Below are 17,371 nucleotides of genomic sequence, written 5' to 3'. Positions count from 1 at the left end.
CACAACAGGCCCTCCCTGACACCATGAATGCAGCAGCCCAGCATTTGGGAGAAACTGAGCTCTCCATCCCTGCCCACTTGACCTGTGTGCACATTAGATTTCTACAATGTGATGCTTCTCAGCTTCATTTTGTCTCAAGAGAAAAGCTTGATAATTCCAACCAGAAACTAAAATAGTGTTGTGAGCTGGTAGTCAGTGGCTGCTGCTTTTGCTTTCTTTCCTAGAGTCTACTACTGATGTGACACTTGCTCTCCTTTCTGACTTCTGTATGTGATCATTATGAGGATAATTCTAAGAAATTCTTTTTATATTCCCAACTAAGTGCTCCCAGGGACACCGAACAAGCAAGTTCAATAGACTAGAATTTATTTTAAACAGAAGGACTTTAGGTATTCATTTGGACAAGACCTAGAGGTGATGTGACAAATTACAGATTTCCAACTCTTTTTTTTTTTCATTATCTCTCAATTTCCTGAGACACCAGAAGTGAGTAATTGTAATTGTACTGGGTAGTTTTATAGGATGGTGTCATATACATGACCTTTTCTTCTCCCTTAAGTAATTTGGGAATAAAAATATGGGGAATGATTTCCTTACATGAAGTAAAATTTTAGACAAACTCAGATATTTATGGAATAACTCTCACTTATAAAAATTTTGCTTAGGCATTGTAGTGTGTGTACATATAGCAAACATCAAGAGAGTTGCTTTTATTCTAACTTGAGAATATTTTAAAATATGGTCAGATGTGACAGTGCATATGTGTAGTCACAGCTGAAATAGGAGGACTGTAGTGAGCCCAGGACAAGTCTGGGACAAATAATGTATCAAACAAAAACAAGACAAAACAACAACAACAAAAAAACAAATGAACAAACTTAAAGGGGGGGCGCTAGGGAGATAGTCAGTAAAGTGCTTGCTGCTTCAGCATAAGGGCCTGAGTGTGATCCCTAGTATCTGCATAAAATTCCAGATGTGGTAGCCCACATTTGTTATTCTATTGCTGGGGAGGCAGGGACAGAGACTCCTGGGGCTTTCTGGCCAGTCAGCCTATCCCACTTTATGAGTCCCAGATCCCTGTGTGAGATCTTGTCTCAATAAAACTAGATGGACAACTCTTGAGGAATATATATACACACTCTCAGACTCCCTAAAAGTTCTTGATATTACTTTAAAAATAATTCACAGTAACTTTGTTGAACCATTAAAGTGGTGTGATACTTATCACATGTTCAATCCATGGTTCATCCTAAAGTAAGCAATCTCCTGAAGGGAAGCCTGGGGTAGGGCAGTGGCAGTGCAGGTCAAGTCAAGCTTTAAATCTTTGGCATCCTTTAATCTCAGCACTTGGGAGGCAGAGGCAGCTAGATCTCTGTGAGTTCGAGGCCAGCCTGGTCTACAAAGTGGGTTCCAGGACATCAAGGACTGTTACATAGAGAAACCCTGTCTCAAACAAACAAAAATTTTGGCATTTTTTTAGCCATTCCATCACAGTGGCTTTTAAAGCAAAGATGAAAGTATGATGAACATTCACATCTTCTCCCCTGCACTTAGGGTTGCTATCATTAGTCAGACCTGGATACATCTTGAAAACCAGAAGGCGCCGGGCGGTGGTGGAGCACGCCTTTAATCCCAGCACTCGGGAGGCAGAGGCAGTCGGATCTCTGTGAGTTCGAGGCCAGGCTGGACCGATAGCCTCCAAAACAATACAGAGAAACCCTGTCTCATAAAAACAAAAAACAAAAAAACAAAAACAAAAAAAAACAAAAACAAAAAACAAAAACAAAAACCAGAAGGCTCAACCATTCTTTCCAATAGTGAGCACTAATCCCTAGCTATTATCTGCAAATTAACACTTCTTCCTGTGCTGTGGTGTTTTGAATGAGAATGGCCCCCAAAGGCTCATATATTTGCATGCTCAGTTTCCAGTTCAATGAGCTCTTTGGGAAGGATTAGGGGTGTGGCCTTATTGGAGTGGATTTGCTTATATTGGAAGAGGTTTGTTTGTTGCTGTGGGTGGGCTTTGGGGTTTCTAAGGCCCACGGCAGACCCAATGTCTCTCTTTGCCTGCTGCCTGTGGATCAGAATGTGAAACTTTTGGCCGTTGCTCCAACTCTATGCCTGTCTGCTTCTCATGATGATAATGAGCGATGCCTTATGAAACTATAAGCAAACTTCCAGTTAAATGCTTTCTTTTGTAAGAGTTGCCTTAGTCCTGGTGCCACTTCACAATGACAGAACAGTGACTAAGGTATTCCCCTGGCTAAGAGGGTAGCTTGCTCTGTTGTGCTATTTTTTTCCCTTGCAGAATGGAAGTGAGTTTATGTCTTCTTTTTTTAATTACCTGAGACTTGTAACATCACCAACCACCTGGAGCTTTTGAAAATGCAGATTTTGATTTACCATGTCTTGGGTGGAGTTTGGGACTCATATTTTTTTAACTTATTTTTATTTTATGTGTATGAGTGCCTGCTTGAATACATGTGTACCATATGCATGTTTGGTGTTCATGCAGACCAGAATATGGATGCTCTGGAACTGGAGTTATAGACAGTTCTAAGATACCGTTTGGATGCTGGGAACTGAATCTAGATCCTTTTCTAGAGCAGCTAGTGCTTTTAACCACTGAGCCATCCTTAATAGTCTAGGTGGTGCCACTGTTGGTTACTCGTCTGTGGGCCTTATTGATTATCAAGGTTCACTAGAAGACCATTCACAAGAGGGGAGATATAATTAGAAAAGTATATAGTGTCACTCAGTAAGGAAGAAATGCGAAAACAAGTGTTCCATTAGAAGCTGAAGTTTTATTATAGGATAAGAGCACACAAAGCACATCTAAAATTGATGTGTTCAATGCACTTTTAATAAAGGTACTGTAATGTTAAAGGTACAGTTGCTAAGTACAATATAACAACATCCATATTAGAATGAAAATTGGAGTATTTAAAAGACAACATTAAATCTCTCTTTTTTACAGCTTGTATTTACAAAATGAATCAAAATATTTTTTCTTTAAATTCAGGATTCAATAAAATAAACAGCTGGGACTAAGGAGTCTACTACTGTAGAGAGAGGATTGAAAAGAAAACCCAATGTCAGTGAGAAGTAGGATGAGCCTCTAGTAAAGATCATTAGCAAAGTTTCAGGTCCACACTATGGTTTTAGGAATCCCATAAATGGTTTGCATTTCTAGTGTGACAGAAAAAGAAGCTTTACATCCTGTACACAAGAGAGACAGCATCTTATTTATAGGTTCGGCATCGCTGCTTCCAACCTTTCGTGACTACTTACAGCAGGCCAGGCTTGTTACCTGTAGAGTTGTGTGACATTTGTGTGCTTGATCCTGGAGACCCACACACAATTAGACTCAGCATTTCATGTCCTCCAAAAGGACAATTTGACCTGTAGACTTGGTTATAGGATTGTTAACTGTATGACTTTGCATGTTTAATCAGTTTTTGCCAAAAAAACACTCAGGGTGGAGAGTGTTTTAATTGTGGGCACTCTTGTCATCTTAAAGTTATCAAATGCTGACATGTACTGGCCATGTGCAAGTAGAAAGAGATAAGATTTCTACCCTAGGGAAGCTTGGGATACTAAACTGAGCAAAAATCAATCATTCAATCAATCAATCAAACAAACAAAAAAATGTTTCAATCTCTCTTCAAGCTAGACAGTTAAGGAATGGCATGATTGCATTAAAAGAGATATCTCCCTAAATTGTATCAAATTCAATTTAAAAGATCAGTTATTAGCATTAGCTTTCATTAACCACCTGATTACATTTATAACCAAGGGAACAGCAATAAAAATGGAAAATGTCCAGAATGGTGGCTAAGTTCATATTGTGATGCGTGGGATCCACTAATTGTGACTCGAGAAGTTATCACCTTCAGTTACAAAAAGTGCAGTAAACAGAAACATTTGCTCTATATTTATAAATTGCTCAAAAATCTTTGCTAAAGATCTTACAAATTCAGTAATATTACAGAACAATTCTAATCAATATTTAAGAAGGCTAATTACATCCTTAACTAGATATTTGATGTAGAACTTTAACAATGCCAATCAGTCTTGGGGAAAGAGGTCCAAGAGTTAACAAAGATCCTCCACTCAGTTCACAGAACTGGTTGCAGCCACAACAAAGTATCATTCCCTTTTTGAATTTGGAGTGAAGCCCAATGTATATGTCCGTATCTCAAGAGGGGGATGGCTGGCGGTGCTACTGATCTTCCATGAATATTCTACATATTATCTATACTAGGAATTAATGTATATTTCAGTTAGGTGCCAATTACAGAGTTCCTCAGTAAGGCAAGAAAGAATTTTTCCATTAAACGAGATTGTTGCCTTGGGGTCAAGGCCTGTCAAATTCTTTTTCAGCTCAAGAGATGTTATGTAAAGCGGAGCAACACACTTAAATGGTAAAAGTTTTTCATGTCCATATTTATGAACAAACTCACCCAATAGATGTCAAATATCCATATTAAGGATGTAATTTTATCCTAATTAAATACACTCTAGAATAATTTATATAATGATATTATGTATTTAAAGAGAAAAGCATGTCCCAAATCCAGCACTCTGATACAGTTGCCAGTTGGGTACAGGTAGATATATGTATATATTTATATATGTATATATATACAAATATATAGTTATACTCAGTGAAATTAACAAGACCCAAAGGTGGTTTTGTCTAGGAATAAAAGGGATATTTTTTTTGTTCACAAAAGTAACTTATCTAGCACCACACATCAGAAAAACACAAAAATAGCACACTCTAGTTCTAAACAGCTATGTCTAAAATAGATTATATAGTAAAACCAGTATTACACAGCATATTGTGGATTTGATAAACAGATAAATATTTGCACTGAGTAGGCTGTTTATAATATAACATCTTCTTATCTATACAGAACAAAAGCCAGAAAGTTAACTGTATAGAGGTGTGCAGAACAACATTAAATATTATGACTCAAAAGCAGGGGTGAAGGTAAATTTGAAAGAAGAGTAGGAGAGAATGTGTACAGGCCATTACAAGTTCTTAAGTTAATAGTAAATATGGACTCTGTTGCTTGAGTTGAAGAAAGCGGTAAACAAGAGATTGCATTTACATGCAGATGTCTAAAATTTGTAGTTTTTAAAGTCTATGCACAAAAGTCATTTGTTTTATTGCTTGACATTCAGTTATGGCTAGATTATTTAACCTATTATTTTTTTGTACTTTGGAAACAAGTATATTGTTAAAGGTGCCATAAAAATGGACAACATTGAAAACGGTTTGTAAATAAACCACCCAACACTGCAGTTCTTTACAGATTAAAAGCCTTGTCTGGGGTTTGTCATAAATTCAATATATTTAAACTGGGAAAATATGTTGTAGCTTGAAGCCTCCCATTGGCCCAAATATCCAATACAAAAACACATCTCCACAAAAGGAGCAGGCAGACAATACAGGTACATTTAAAGAAGCAGCCAGCTAATGTCCTACTGTCTAAAACATTCACCACTGTTGTAGATGAGATTTCAAACGACTGTGGATAAGCAGAGAATTGAGGATTCAGGAAGATTTGTACAGTACATATGGATCATGTGTGTGTGTGTGTGTGTGTGTGTGTGTGTGTGTGTGTGAAATCATATTCACTATATTGCTCAAGAAATTTCTGCATTTAAGTATGCAACATGTTCAGTGATCATCTTCTTAGAAGTAGTGACTCCTCCACACAAATCCTAATGAATGAGAAAGGAATCATACATGAACACCAGAGAGAAGCCAGTTGTTCCAGGAGGACAGCATAATGACATGCATAGCACATAAAGCTAACAGCAAGTTGTCTGTCCTTAGCTTCTAGAAGGATCAAAGAAAAAGCATAGGACAGCTTATGGGACAAAACACACTGCATGTAAACAGAGAACACAGATTCTCTAGGCATCTCTTCCAAACATTCAACTCCACTCTCCACACTAGACCCCTGGGAAAAGGTGGTTTATATTTGGATTAAATATTCTGTCACCCATTTACAAGTAAATAAGCGACTGAACAGTGTTTATTGCTCTAAGTTGTGAGGGTGTGTGTGTGGTTGAACATGCTCTGCCCCCATTCATGGTGGCTTCCTGGTATGAAGCCACCTTCCTGGTATGAAGCACCCTTCCTGCTTGTTTAAAAAAATATATTTTGAGAGTGTCACAAGCTGATCACACACATGCATGCACGGGCACAGGAAGCACACACAGTCAGGAGTGCAACCAATCACCTTCGAAGACATTGGTAGTTGGCCTTCTCAATCAATTAAAAGTTAACAGCAATGGGAAGTCCCTATTCTCAAAACTGGTGGAAACATTTCATACATTAGTGCTCAGAGAACAGAATGAAGACCATAATGACAGAAAATAGCAGTTGATTAGTATTTGATTGTTGTGGCTGCATTTCTGGGCACATAACTGATCCACAGTATAAGGCTGCCCTTGTGGGGTTTTGTAACACAACTTCATGAATAAGAGGTAGCCCTGTGATGGTATCTAAAAATGTCTATCACATGTATATATGGATGGAGAGAGAAAAGGAGAGGAGGGAGATTTCTGTCTCCTCCTACACTCAAAGTGTGAGGAGGTTTTGTCACATGATGGACAGGGACAGGTTCCCCCATACCAAGTTCTCTTACAGCAATAAGAAGCTATGTAACTCTGCCAAGCATGTATTAGGGGGCAGGAGACTCAGAATCATTAGCTACCGTGAGCTGACTTTTATGGGAAGCGGTATATGGGAATGAGAACAGAACCACGGTTCAGAACTGAACGGAGATATGGTCTGTCGTGAAGGGACTCCTCCGTCTTTAGAAGTCATCTCTTGCAAGAAAACGAAGAAATAACCCTACAAACCAGAAAAGCTAGAGATGTGGCGTAGGAGTTGCTTTGCATAACAGGAGTTTGGTTTGCTCCTGGAGGAGAATGCAGCGAAAAACAACAACAAACAACTTGTTTTCTAGCTCTGAAAGACTCTGTTGCTGCCCATTTCACTGATAGGTCTTACTGCTGGTTAAAAAAACTTAATTCAGAACATAGAATTTGAAACTGTAGCTGGGCAGTGGTGGCACACACCTTTAATTCCAGCACTAGGAGGCAGAGGCAGGCGGATCTCTGTGAGTTTGAGGCCAGCCTGGTCTACAGTGAGTTCCAGGACAGGCTCCAAAGCTACACAAAGAAACCCTGTCTAGAAAAAAAAATTGAAACTGTTTAAAATTAAGAAATATGTTTTCCATGATTTTTTTTAATTATTAGGAAAACAGCAAATGGGCTACAGTTTGCTCCTTGATTGGTCTATCACTTCTGAATTCATCTTTCATACACACTGGCAGAACTTCACACTGCCTCAGGAGTTACAAAGTACTTTGAAACACAGGAATTTTGAACTCAACAAAATGAGACAGTGAAGAGTTCACACAGACAGGCAGGCAGACACACACATATATACACACTTCTCTACAGTTCACTTGTGCCTTGGAGGGATAGAATTATCATCATTCTTTTTAATACTAAGAACACAATTTGTCCCAGTCCACTGGCCACCCTGTTTAAGAGTTTTAGAAGATCCCTGAGCACAGTGTTTCTGACTCTCAGCCCCAACTCCAGATAACAGGGCTCTGTCCTTGACACCAAGATGGATTGTCATTCACAGTAAGTCAATCATAAGGTGCGTTATTTTTCCCCTTTCATTTTCCACCAGTCAGCACAAAGAACTGTCAGAAAATAGCTTTTTATTATTATTATTAATAATAATTGTTATTTGAAAATAATAGTACTGGAAAGACATGACTCAAACAATCGGTGTTTGAAACAGTGGCTTTAGGCTGATTATCTGGCTGCCTCTCAACAATAACAAGTGATTCGATCGACATTCCTTAGCCAAAAAACAAAAAGGAAAATAAACCCCAAAACAAACAAAAATCCAAAACAAACCCAACAACTGTACAAATATGTGTTTTTCCCTGAGGGATCAAAGTACACCCGCAAGTGCTCTATGTACAGATATTGCACTAGGTAGGAATTAAAGACGTGTGCAAAAAAGCAACAAGGAGAGTCGCTTGCATCCTACTGAAACCTCCTCATCAAGGCTTCTTCTAAGTTGCTTTGCATTTTGGAATGTCGGAACACAAACAGCCATCCCTTAGTCTAAAACTAAAAACACGTACATCTACTATGGCACATTCAATGAAATAAAAAGTTTTCCAAAGACAGATAGGCAAATTCCATCAAGAAAATAATACAAAGTTTGTTTGTTTGTATTTTTTTTTTTAGAAAATTACATTACTTTCTTTCTTTGTTTCACATTACAAAATCTTTTTTTTTCTTTACACAAATCACATTTTATTGCAGGAATATTTCTAGTGCCATCAAATATTTATAGAAGGGTTAAAAAAATAGAAGTCTCTCTAGAGTGGTCCAGACAAGGCTTTGTATAGAATAAATCTTTTTTTCCATCTTCTAGTTTTGATTTATGTATTTTGAATACATTTTCTTTTCCATTGACACTTAGTAGCCTAGAAGCAGTCTAACACACGCATATCATACACATGAAAGCCACACACACACAGGCAGACACACTCTTTCCTCCCCTGACCCTCAGCCCACCCCCATCCACTCACAGAGATCTGGTACCCACTCGCTAAGGAACAACCAAACTTACAAGCAGTGTCTTAAGTCATGTTTTCCTTAGGTTAGGAAGGGTGAATCAGGATGTGAAAGACTTTGGGAAAAAATATCTATGAATTTAACACAAATTAGAATGCTGAATGCTTTTTAAAAAATCCATAGCCTTAGCACAATTTGTGATCTGTCCACAAAGTGCTTTCAACTGCACTTCGGATTTCACGGTGGCCAAGGCCAGTTTTTCCTGATGTTGGATCATTTGAGTATCGTAGTAACAACATTCAGATTTTGTGCAAAAACCTCATTTACGTTCTTTAAAAAAAGTTATCTGACGGTGTTCTAGCAGCTGAGCATGCAATACTGTTCAGTCCCCAGGAGATGTCGAGGCTTTAAGTTCAGGCAACTTTAATGCAATGAACTATTAAGCCTCGAGATTCTGTGTCACTGGCCACCTTGTGACACACCACACAAGTGGTTCTCACAATAAGGAATAAAAGAAAAATGCCAAAGGTTTTACATCCTGTTCTGGACTCCCTGTGACTCTCAACTTAGGTGCAAATCATAGTCAGTTGTCCCCTCAGTTTCTCAGAGCGCGTCCATCACTATGGCTCTGTCCCTATGATGTCACAGGATTTTGCTCTGAAAGCCTACTTCCTGCTTTTCTTTCAGGAACACCTGGAAACAGCATCACACCACTCTCCCCTGCTGTATTGTAAAAGCAATGTCACCACGGCATGGTACTGAGACTGGAGTATCTTGTGTTTGTTTTGCATCAGGTACACGCAGAATCCTTTCTGGGAAAATGAGTTTCTCTGAAGTTCAGTGTCACCTTCTCTCTCACCCTTAGAGAGGTTCAATCAGCTTGCCTTATTCACAGGTGGACACTGGAATTCGGTTTAGTTGCTCTTTAGTGCGATAGCACCTGAGGCTGGTCATATGCAGAAAGCTTTGGTTAAAAAGAAGTTAATATACTTTACCAAAACCATCCCCAAATTTAGTGAATCTGAACCAAAAAAGAAAGCAAAAAAAAAAAGAAAACCAAACCTCACACCATTCCCTCACACAGGAGAAACAACAGAAAAAAAGGGCAAATAAATAACAAAACTGTACTCTTTTCAGAATATAAATACTATTAATCTTTAAAGGAACTATGCTTAAATAAAATTTTGATTTACCCCTTCTTGCCCAATATAAATACTATATGCTGACAGCTAACCTCTCTATATAAACACATAAAATTTTCTATGCTTGTAAGAAATTTAAGTAAATATCTCTCTCCTGTTTATGGTAAAACCCTTACTGTGTTTCTGGGGAAAAAAAGATGTCATTTAGGCTTCACCCATACATTTCTGTACAAATATTTCCTTCCTACTTTCCAAGTCCCTCAGTAAATAAGGCAGAAAGTCAGTGAAGTTAAAAATTGGGAAGTGCTCTGGGAAGCTGGCCCTGGTAAACCATCCTATGGACATCAGTAGGAACAGAAATGCTGGCAAAAGATTCTAGAAGGACCCTAGTGGCAGAGGAGGTCATTGGATGTACAGGGTTTCATAGAAGTACCCACTTTGTACTGTGGAAGATGTTCCCTTTTCTTTACAGATACGGTCTTTGAGGCCAGACCAGTATCTTGTGACCAAAATCATCTTCCAAATGCCTCCCAATTTCTCAAAAGGGCACTTGTTTTAAAGGATTTATTGATTTTTTAAAAAAATGTCCAGTCTCTCTCACTGTGTGTGTGTGTGTGTGTGTGTGTGTGTGTGCTAACGCCCATGCCCACAGAGGCCAACAGGGAACAGTTGCCTGATCCGATTGCTGGGTTCCAAGCTTTGGTCCTCTGAGAGAACAATAAGCGCTCTTGACCACTAAGCCATCATCTCTCTAGCCTCAGGGCATTTGCTTTTAAAATACGCACACCTGCAAACATGAGAATGTTCCTTCCTCTGCCCATTGGGGATTATTTTTAAATGTAAATTTAATCAAAAATACCTCAATATTTCTTACCTGAACAAAAAGCCAAACTATCTTCTAAATATTTAAAAAAATAACTTACAGTCCACAGTTTTCTAGTGAAGATAAATACAGAAGAGAATGTTTGCAGCTGGGATCACCTTCGCTCTGAAGGCTTATTTTAAATATGGGAAACAGGTTCAACACTGCCTTCCTCCCTCTTCATCCCTTGTCCACCCAATATGGACAGCAGCATGTCTAGAATCTGGAACAGCTAGTCTAGGATTGGTTTTCTCTGAGATGAATTCTTAGGGCTCCTGATGCCAAGAACATAAGACATTCAATGACTGTGGGGAGTGTGTTTGCTCCACGTAGAGTCTTTGGATGCTTCTAAGTAAGAGCTACAGTCCAATAAACATTCTGGTTACTAATATGTTCTAAGCATCAGAATTCCAAGTTGATACTGTTTCCCTTTGACTACTGAATTATGTCAAATGAGAGTCTCTCCTCCTTCACTTCCCAAAGGTGGCAATTTAAAGACTTAAAAGAAAGAATGCAGATATGGTTTAAGCCCACAGCACCAGATACTCCTTCAACTCTGTATGAAGCATAAACACACCCATTCTGTTTTTTTTGTTTTTGTTTTTGTTTTTTTCCAAGACAGGGTTTCTCTGTGTAGTTTTGGAGCCTGTCCTGGAACTAGCTTTTGTAGACCAGGCTGGTCTCCAACTCACAGAGATCCACCTGCCTCCACCTTCCGAGTGCTGGGATTAAAGGCATGCACTACCACCGCCTGGCAACACACCCATTCTTAATTGCATGCAAAACAAAGCATGATTTAGGGAGCAATCTGTTAATTCCAAATTTACAGGTGGGAAAAGAAATTCAACATGTTGATTTCTGGATATGACCAGCCAGTCTTTTAAAAGTAATTTTTTTTTGTTTTTTGTTTTTTGTTTTGTAAACAGCAGCATAAATACCTCCCGACGTACCTTCCAAGCCTTCTCAGCTAAACTTGTGTTTCTGGTGTACATGCGACACGGCGACAGTGAACACGCTAGCATTTAAAGAAAACAAAAGGTGCAAAACGGAAAGTGCCTTATCAATTCAACAGGAAAAGCTACGCCAGTCACTACATTTTATATTAATTAAAACAATATATAAACAATATCTCTTTAGCTATATATAGTCTTCATGCCCATTTACCCTGTGTAATATATTATAATGCTATTGTTGCGAGCGCTATGGATCCCCTTTTCACGCCATCCCGCTGACCGGCAATAATCGGTGGGAGAAACAAAATCTTCCTTCATGACACAGAAAAGCAAGCTGTGCAAAGTAATGCTGCAACCCCCGCTATGCATACCGGGGTCACCGATTACTGCTGGACTCTGTTGTTACCCGTAAGAGTCTGAGGGCAGTGAGCTATAAGAAAAGGGACTCCTCTGACTGTAGTACCCTCCTCCTGTTATATGCAGAGGTCAACCGCTCTAGAAGTCGAGACAGAAAAGGGTCCATATCTGTAGGCATAGTGGAAATCATATGCATGAGCAAAACAAGTTTAGCTTTTATTGGTTCTCATTGTTTTCCCTCTGTGCCTGAACCCCGATCACCACAAGATGTCTGTGCAGTGTGTTGGCGCTCCAGGGCTGTGCAGGGCCATAGAAAGTGTCTCAGTTAATTTTGTCTTCGTTGTCATTGTTTTATTTCCTTTTTTTTTCATGTTTGTACTTCAGATGTTCTAGAAGTGCTCAGGTACTACATTTACCCATCGATTTGCATTGCTGGCTCAAATTCTGAAGTGAACAATTCCTTGTATAATGGAGGAAAATGGAGTCGCACAATGTCTGGATATATTGCTTTAAATGCCATTAGCTTTTCTGTATGTCGTCCACATAAGGCTCTTAACGTAGACACCTTGCATATTAGCTGTAAGCAGGAGAAAGGACAGTCAGGGGAGGGCAGTCATAAGAGTGAAAACCAAGGACTCAGGAAGACTTCCACAACATTGCTCACCATGGTGAAGACACATTTGCTGCTGCTTAAGCCTCCAGTGAGGGGGCAGGGAAGAGATAGATAAAGGTCCTATGTTAGAACACTTGGAATACAGCAAATGCATTTTGAATATGAATAACTTAACTCAAGGAGGTATTCATAAGCAAATTTGCCCCCCCCCTCCCATATTGCTAGAGCCCAGATGAGGTTCTGGGCTCTTCCCTAATCCAGAGTGTACCATCTGGAGCTCTCCTGGCTGCCTCAGTGGGAAAACCAGAAGTCTGCTGACAGAGAAGTAGGTGAGTGGCAGTCCTGGTTAGCAGGGGCACTACTGCTAGAGAGAAGAGTACCTATTATACGCTGTATGCAGGATGAGTGTGAGTCAATTTTTTTTTTTAATGGCATTTATCTCAATTCTGTGCATGTGCAAGCATGCTTATATGGTGTGTGTGTGTATGGGTAACTTCTGGGAGCCAGTTCTCTCCTTCCACCATGTAGGTCCTGGGGGGTGGGGGCCAAACCCAGATCATCTGATTAGTGTCTTGAGCCTCTTAGCCATTCACCAGACTACACGAGTAAATGCTATGGGCGATTTTCTTCTAGAGAAAGAGCTTTCTCTATACTAAAGCCACTCAGGGTCTCAGCGAATGAAAGTCTAGCAGATGAAGGTAACAGCAGTAGTGGCTTGCAGAGATGCTTGTAAACCCTACTGCACTAAAACAAAGTGTCTCATGGTTGCAGATTAGAGTCACTGTAGCTAGGAAATGGCTTTACCAGATCCTGTCTGGGTCAGGGCCTCTCTATAATGGCCTCATCCTTGAGCAGTTGGGATCTCCTTCTTGCTCATTGACAATGTACAAAATCAAAACCAATATCAATACTCCTAACTTCCCCCAAGCTATCAGGAAAACCAGAGAAGGAATCTGGAAGGAAACCCAAGCATCAAACGTTTCCCATCACCTTCTTGTACAATACAACACAGCAACTGAGCAAAGACTGGAAACGGATGCTTTTCTAACATCAGAAGCAACAGCACTGAGAGATCTATCATATGTTTTAGCTGTAAAAGACAATTAGCAAAAATGAAACCTCGTGCTTTTAATACAGCACACAAATAGGAAAGTGATAGAACACAGAAACAATGCATTGCTGATAACTAATGAATTTAAGAGAACCGGTATTAGAATATATGGTCATCTTCTTTTAGACCCTTTCTGCTTCCTCCTTCTAAATTCGAAGGTCCTCCTGCTTTACATCAGTGCTGCATGTTGACCTTACTTTATGCTTATGTTTTTATGTTTTAAGAACAGGAAGAGGCCGGGCGTTGGTGGCGCACGCCTTTAATCCCAGCACTCGGGAGGCAGAGGCAGGCGGACCTCTGTGAGTTCGAGACCAGCCTGGACTACCAAGTGAGTTCCAGGACAGCCTCCAAAGCCACAGAGAAACCCTGTCTCGAAAAACCAAAAAAACCAAAAACAACAACAGCAAAAAAAAAAAACAGGAAGAGGTTCCTGAAAGGGCTCGTTCTTTAAGGGGGGGAAAAAGTCTTCCCAGGGCTGGGATTAAGTGATTAAGAGCACATACTGCTCTTGCAGATGACCAGAGATCAGTTCCCAGTTCACAAGTTTGTCAGGTCACAGCTGCCTCTAACTTCAGTTCCAGGGAATCTGGTGCCCTCTTCTGGTCTCTCTGAGCACTTGCATGCACACCCCTTCCCCCCATACACATAATTAACATCCGATAAGTGATGTTTTCCAAGATTGCTGTATTACTGCAGGAAAGTCTGTGATCAATTATAATAAACAGAGTTTAACCTGAGTAAGTTTTGGCCCAACAGAATTTTCTGAGTGAGTGGCCCATGCCATACTGATACTTTCTGGGACTGGGCATGTGACTTAGAAAGACATTCGTAAGCAAGTTTTGTGCCCGAAGATAGTTCAGGTGGGGTCAGGAGAACCTCTCTGGACCTTACCTTTGTCAGAATTCCATCTTCTCGGTGGTTCTTCTGTAGAACGTGTTGAAGGGCTAGCTGGATTTTCTGTTGCAGTTTTTCTATTTTTACCTTTTCCTGCAGCCAGGAGCGATCTAAATGTGAAAAGCTGAGACTCAGTGCGGTTCCTTCAACACAGCATCAGACCCTTGTTCCTCCTGACCAGAGCATTGGTTACTGTGCTCTAATGTGTGTTTATGGACCCACAGGGTTCCCTCTTGGCAGCTTTGCTTCTGCAGGATGCAAAGACAATCTCTGATATCTCTCTCTCTCTCTCTCTCTCTCTCTCTCTCTCTCTCTCTCTCTCTCTCTCTCTCTCTCTCTCTCTCTCTCTCCCCCCCACTGGTCCTGGGAGGGAGGGAGGGTTCTTTTCCTCTACATTAGGGCTAAACTCAAAAGAATACATATGCACTCACAGTGCCCCACCCTCCCCAAGCTTTTTTGATAATTCTTTTGCAGGTACTATCCTACCTGTCCTGCTGGCCTTCCTGGAAATGTAAAATTGCTTTTTAATCCAGGGCAACTCAAACTTTTGTCAATAGAATTTCAAATGACTACAGGGTTGTTAATTTAGGAACATCTTTGTGTGAGAATTCCAAGTACAGGATTGTCAAGGGACAGACCTACCGGGAAAGTAGGTTGGAGGCAGATAGATTATGGATGGCAAGGCTGGCATCAAGAAGAGCAACCCTATTCTATGAAATCCTCTGTCTTGGTATGTGGAGTTAGTGCTGGCTAATGTTTTATCAAGCTATTACTTCTTACAATTTTTATCTGTGTATCATGAGGTCTCTCTCCTCCCCCTCTGTGTGTGTTTGTCCCTGTGTGTGCTTGAGAGAAGAATACACGTGCACATACATGTTTGTAGATTCCAGAGGAAGACATTAGGTGTCTTATTCTATTACTTTCCACTGTATTCCCTTGAGATAGAGCTTGGAGCTGGCAAGTAGCAAATGCCATCAGACCTCCAGCCACCTTCCTAGTGCTGAGATTACTCTTACTTGTGTGTGACTGCGCCCAACATTTTTTTTTAATGTGGGTGCCGAAATCTGAACTCAGGTCCTTATACTTGTGTAGCAAGTGCTCTTACCCACTGAGCCATCTCTTCAGTCCCATAAGGTCTTTAGAAAAGAGTTGTAAGTGTTTGTGTAGAGAGGGTATTCTTTGAGAAACTTTAAATAAGGGCGGCAGCTGCTCTTGGGAGCCCCTCAAATATTGGATAACATGTAAAAGTCCTGTGCCTTGTGAAAACATTCTTTACCTGGACATGTCGTAGACTTGTATTTTGTTTGGTTTTCTTACCTGCTGACATCAGTACAAATGCAGAAAATAATGCGATTTCATCTTCAGTCAGGTGCATAGAACACAAACTCTTTCCAAATTCAAACACAAAGCTAATGAAGTCTTCACAACCTATGATTAAAAAAAAGGAAGTTTAGGGTGTCAGTGGTTATCCTAGGAGAGGAATATAGAACAAGGTGAAGGGAGATGTGGATGCTGGAGATGAGACAGGATAGTAGGAGCATTTCTCAGGTGAGTAGTCTGAAGTATTAAAAGAGAAATTGGCTTAGCCAACATCACCATCACTAGTACCATCTCCTTGTACCATTAGCATTGTGAACATCATCACAAAGCGTTATCACCACTATCATCATGCTGCTATCATCAGTAGTATCCTAGCCACCACCATCTGCTTCACATAAGAAGCCCCCACTCCCCATCATCATCTACAGTAAGGAGAGAGAACATCTTTCCTGTGATTCCCAGGCAGATATCTACTTGAACAACATTCTTAGTGTTTTCTCAGGTTTCAAAACAGCCCTGTGAGGGGCATGTTACCATTAGCATTCCCATTTTAGGGCTCAGGAAACAGGGACTTAACAGAGATAGTGTACCCATGGTCACAACCTGACATTCAAAGCCAGGTTGTCTGACTTTAGAACCCTCGGTTTGAATGAACAGGGTCTAATGGGCACTGGCTAACTGCAATGCCCTATAGGCTACGATACTCAGTTCCATGCTGGTAGTGTAGTTATTGGACTATTCATCAAATTCAAAACAAAGTGAAAGTCCACTAAAACAACAATTCAACTCACCTACAATGAGTTAAGTTTGCTTTTGTTGTATTAGTTTTGTCAATTGGTTACTTTCTGTAAGTGGCAATGGGCTATGCTGCACTTAGATAAGCCTCCTGTCACTCATGGTTAAAATAGGTATGGCACGCTAACTGATTTCGCCACTGGAACACTCATCATGATTAAAATAAGCCATTCAACATATCTTGGGTTCCCTTTGTTTCTCCTTAATGGCAACATTCTGATTATTGAAATTATAGAAACTCAAAAGGACTTATTTATAATGCATATGTCATTGTTTTCTTTGGATCTATTGGACTTTTCCATGTTTCCATTTCCTTTTTGTAAATGGTTACAGTATGAGAGGCCAGGGATGCTAGGCTTTTCCATTTTTGCTTCATTTCACATGTGAGTTGTATTATTTCCATTATTTAAACACTTTAGAAAATCTCATTTATTTGAACTCGGAAGGTGAACAGAAAAGTCATGTAATAACTCACTCAATGACCAACCTACAAAGAGTTTACATGTGATGTAGACAATAACTTACTCAATGACTAACCTACAAGTGAACTTGAGTTTGCATATGATGTAGACAAAAGTACTTGCTGTTTTATAGCAAATAGCTACACATAGTAAGATAGGTGTATCACCATTTAATTTGGGCTCCAAACTAATTTGGGTTTGTTCATTTTGTGGAACAAGAGCTACCATTCAG

General features: G+C 39.9%; 1 protein-coding gene and 1 long non-coding RNA gene across 5 annotated transcripts in view; one reads left to right on the top strand and one right to left on the bottom strand.

Annotated features, from left to right (window-relative positions):
* Positions 1 to 9,401, top strand: part of LOC110341912 — a 58,806-nt gene extending 49,405 nt beyond the window's left edge. The window contains exon 4 of the long non-coding RNA XR_005874809.1: positions 9,319 to 9,401. This is a non-coding gene — a long non-coding RNA (uncharacterized LOC110341912). The remainder of the gene's footprint in view (positions 1 to 9,318) is intronic.
* The window catches only part of Rora (RAR related orphan receptor A), a 713,188-nt gene continuing 698,601 nt past the window's right edge, over positions 2,785 to 17,371 (bottom strand). For all 4 annotated transcript variants that reach the window (XM_013117427.3, XM_040739982.1, XM_040739983.1 and 1 more), the window contains 3 exons: positions 15,881 to 15,991; positions 14,561 to 14,673; positions 2,785 to 12,522 (listed from right to left, as the gene is read on the bottom strand). In XM_013117427.3, coding sequence (XP_012972881.2) covers positions 12,358 to 12,522; positions 14,561 to 14,673; positions 15,881 to 15,991 — 389 coding nt within the window. In that variant the 3' untranslated portion in view covers positions 2,785 to 12,357. The remainder of the gene's footprint in view (positions 12,523 to 14,560; positions 14,674 to 15,880; positions 15,992 to 17,371) is intronic.

Source organism: Mesocricetus auratus, unplaced genomic scaffold (assembly GCF_017639785.1).
Source record: "Mesocricetus auratus isolate SY011 unplaced genomic scaffold, BCM_Maur_2.0 Super-Scaffold_100691, whole genome shotgun sequence".
Lineage (NCBI taxonomy): Eukaryota > Metazoa > Chordata > Mammalia > Rodentia > Cricetidae > Mesocricetus > Mesocricetus auratus.
Note: the sequence above shows the minus strand (reverse complement) of the source record. Positions and strands in the feature narration are given on the sequence as shown.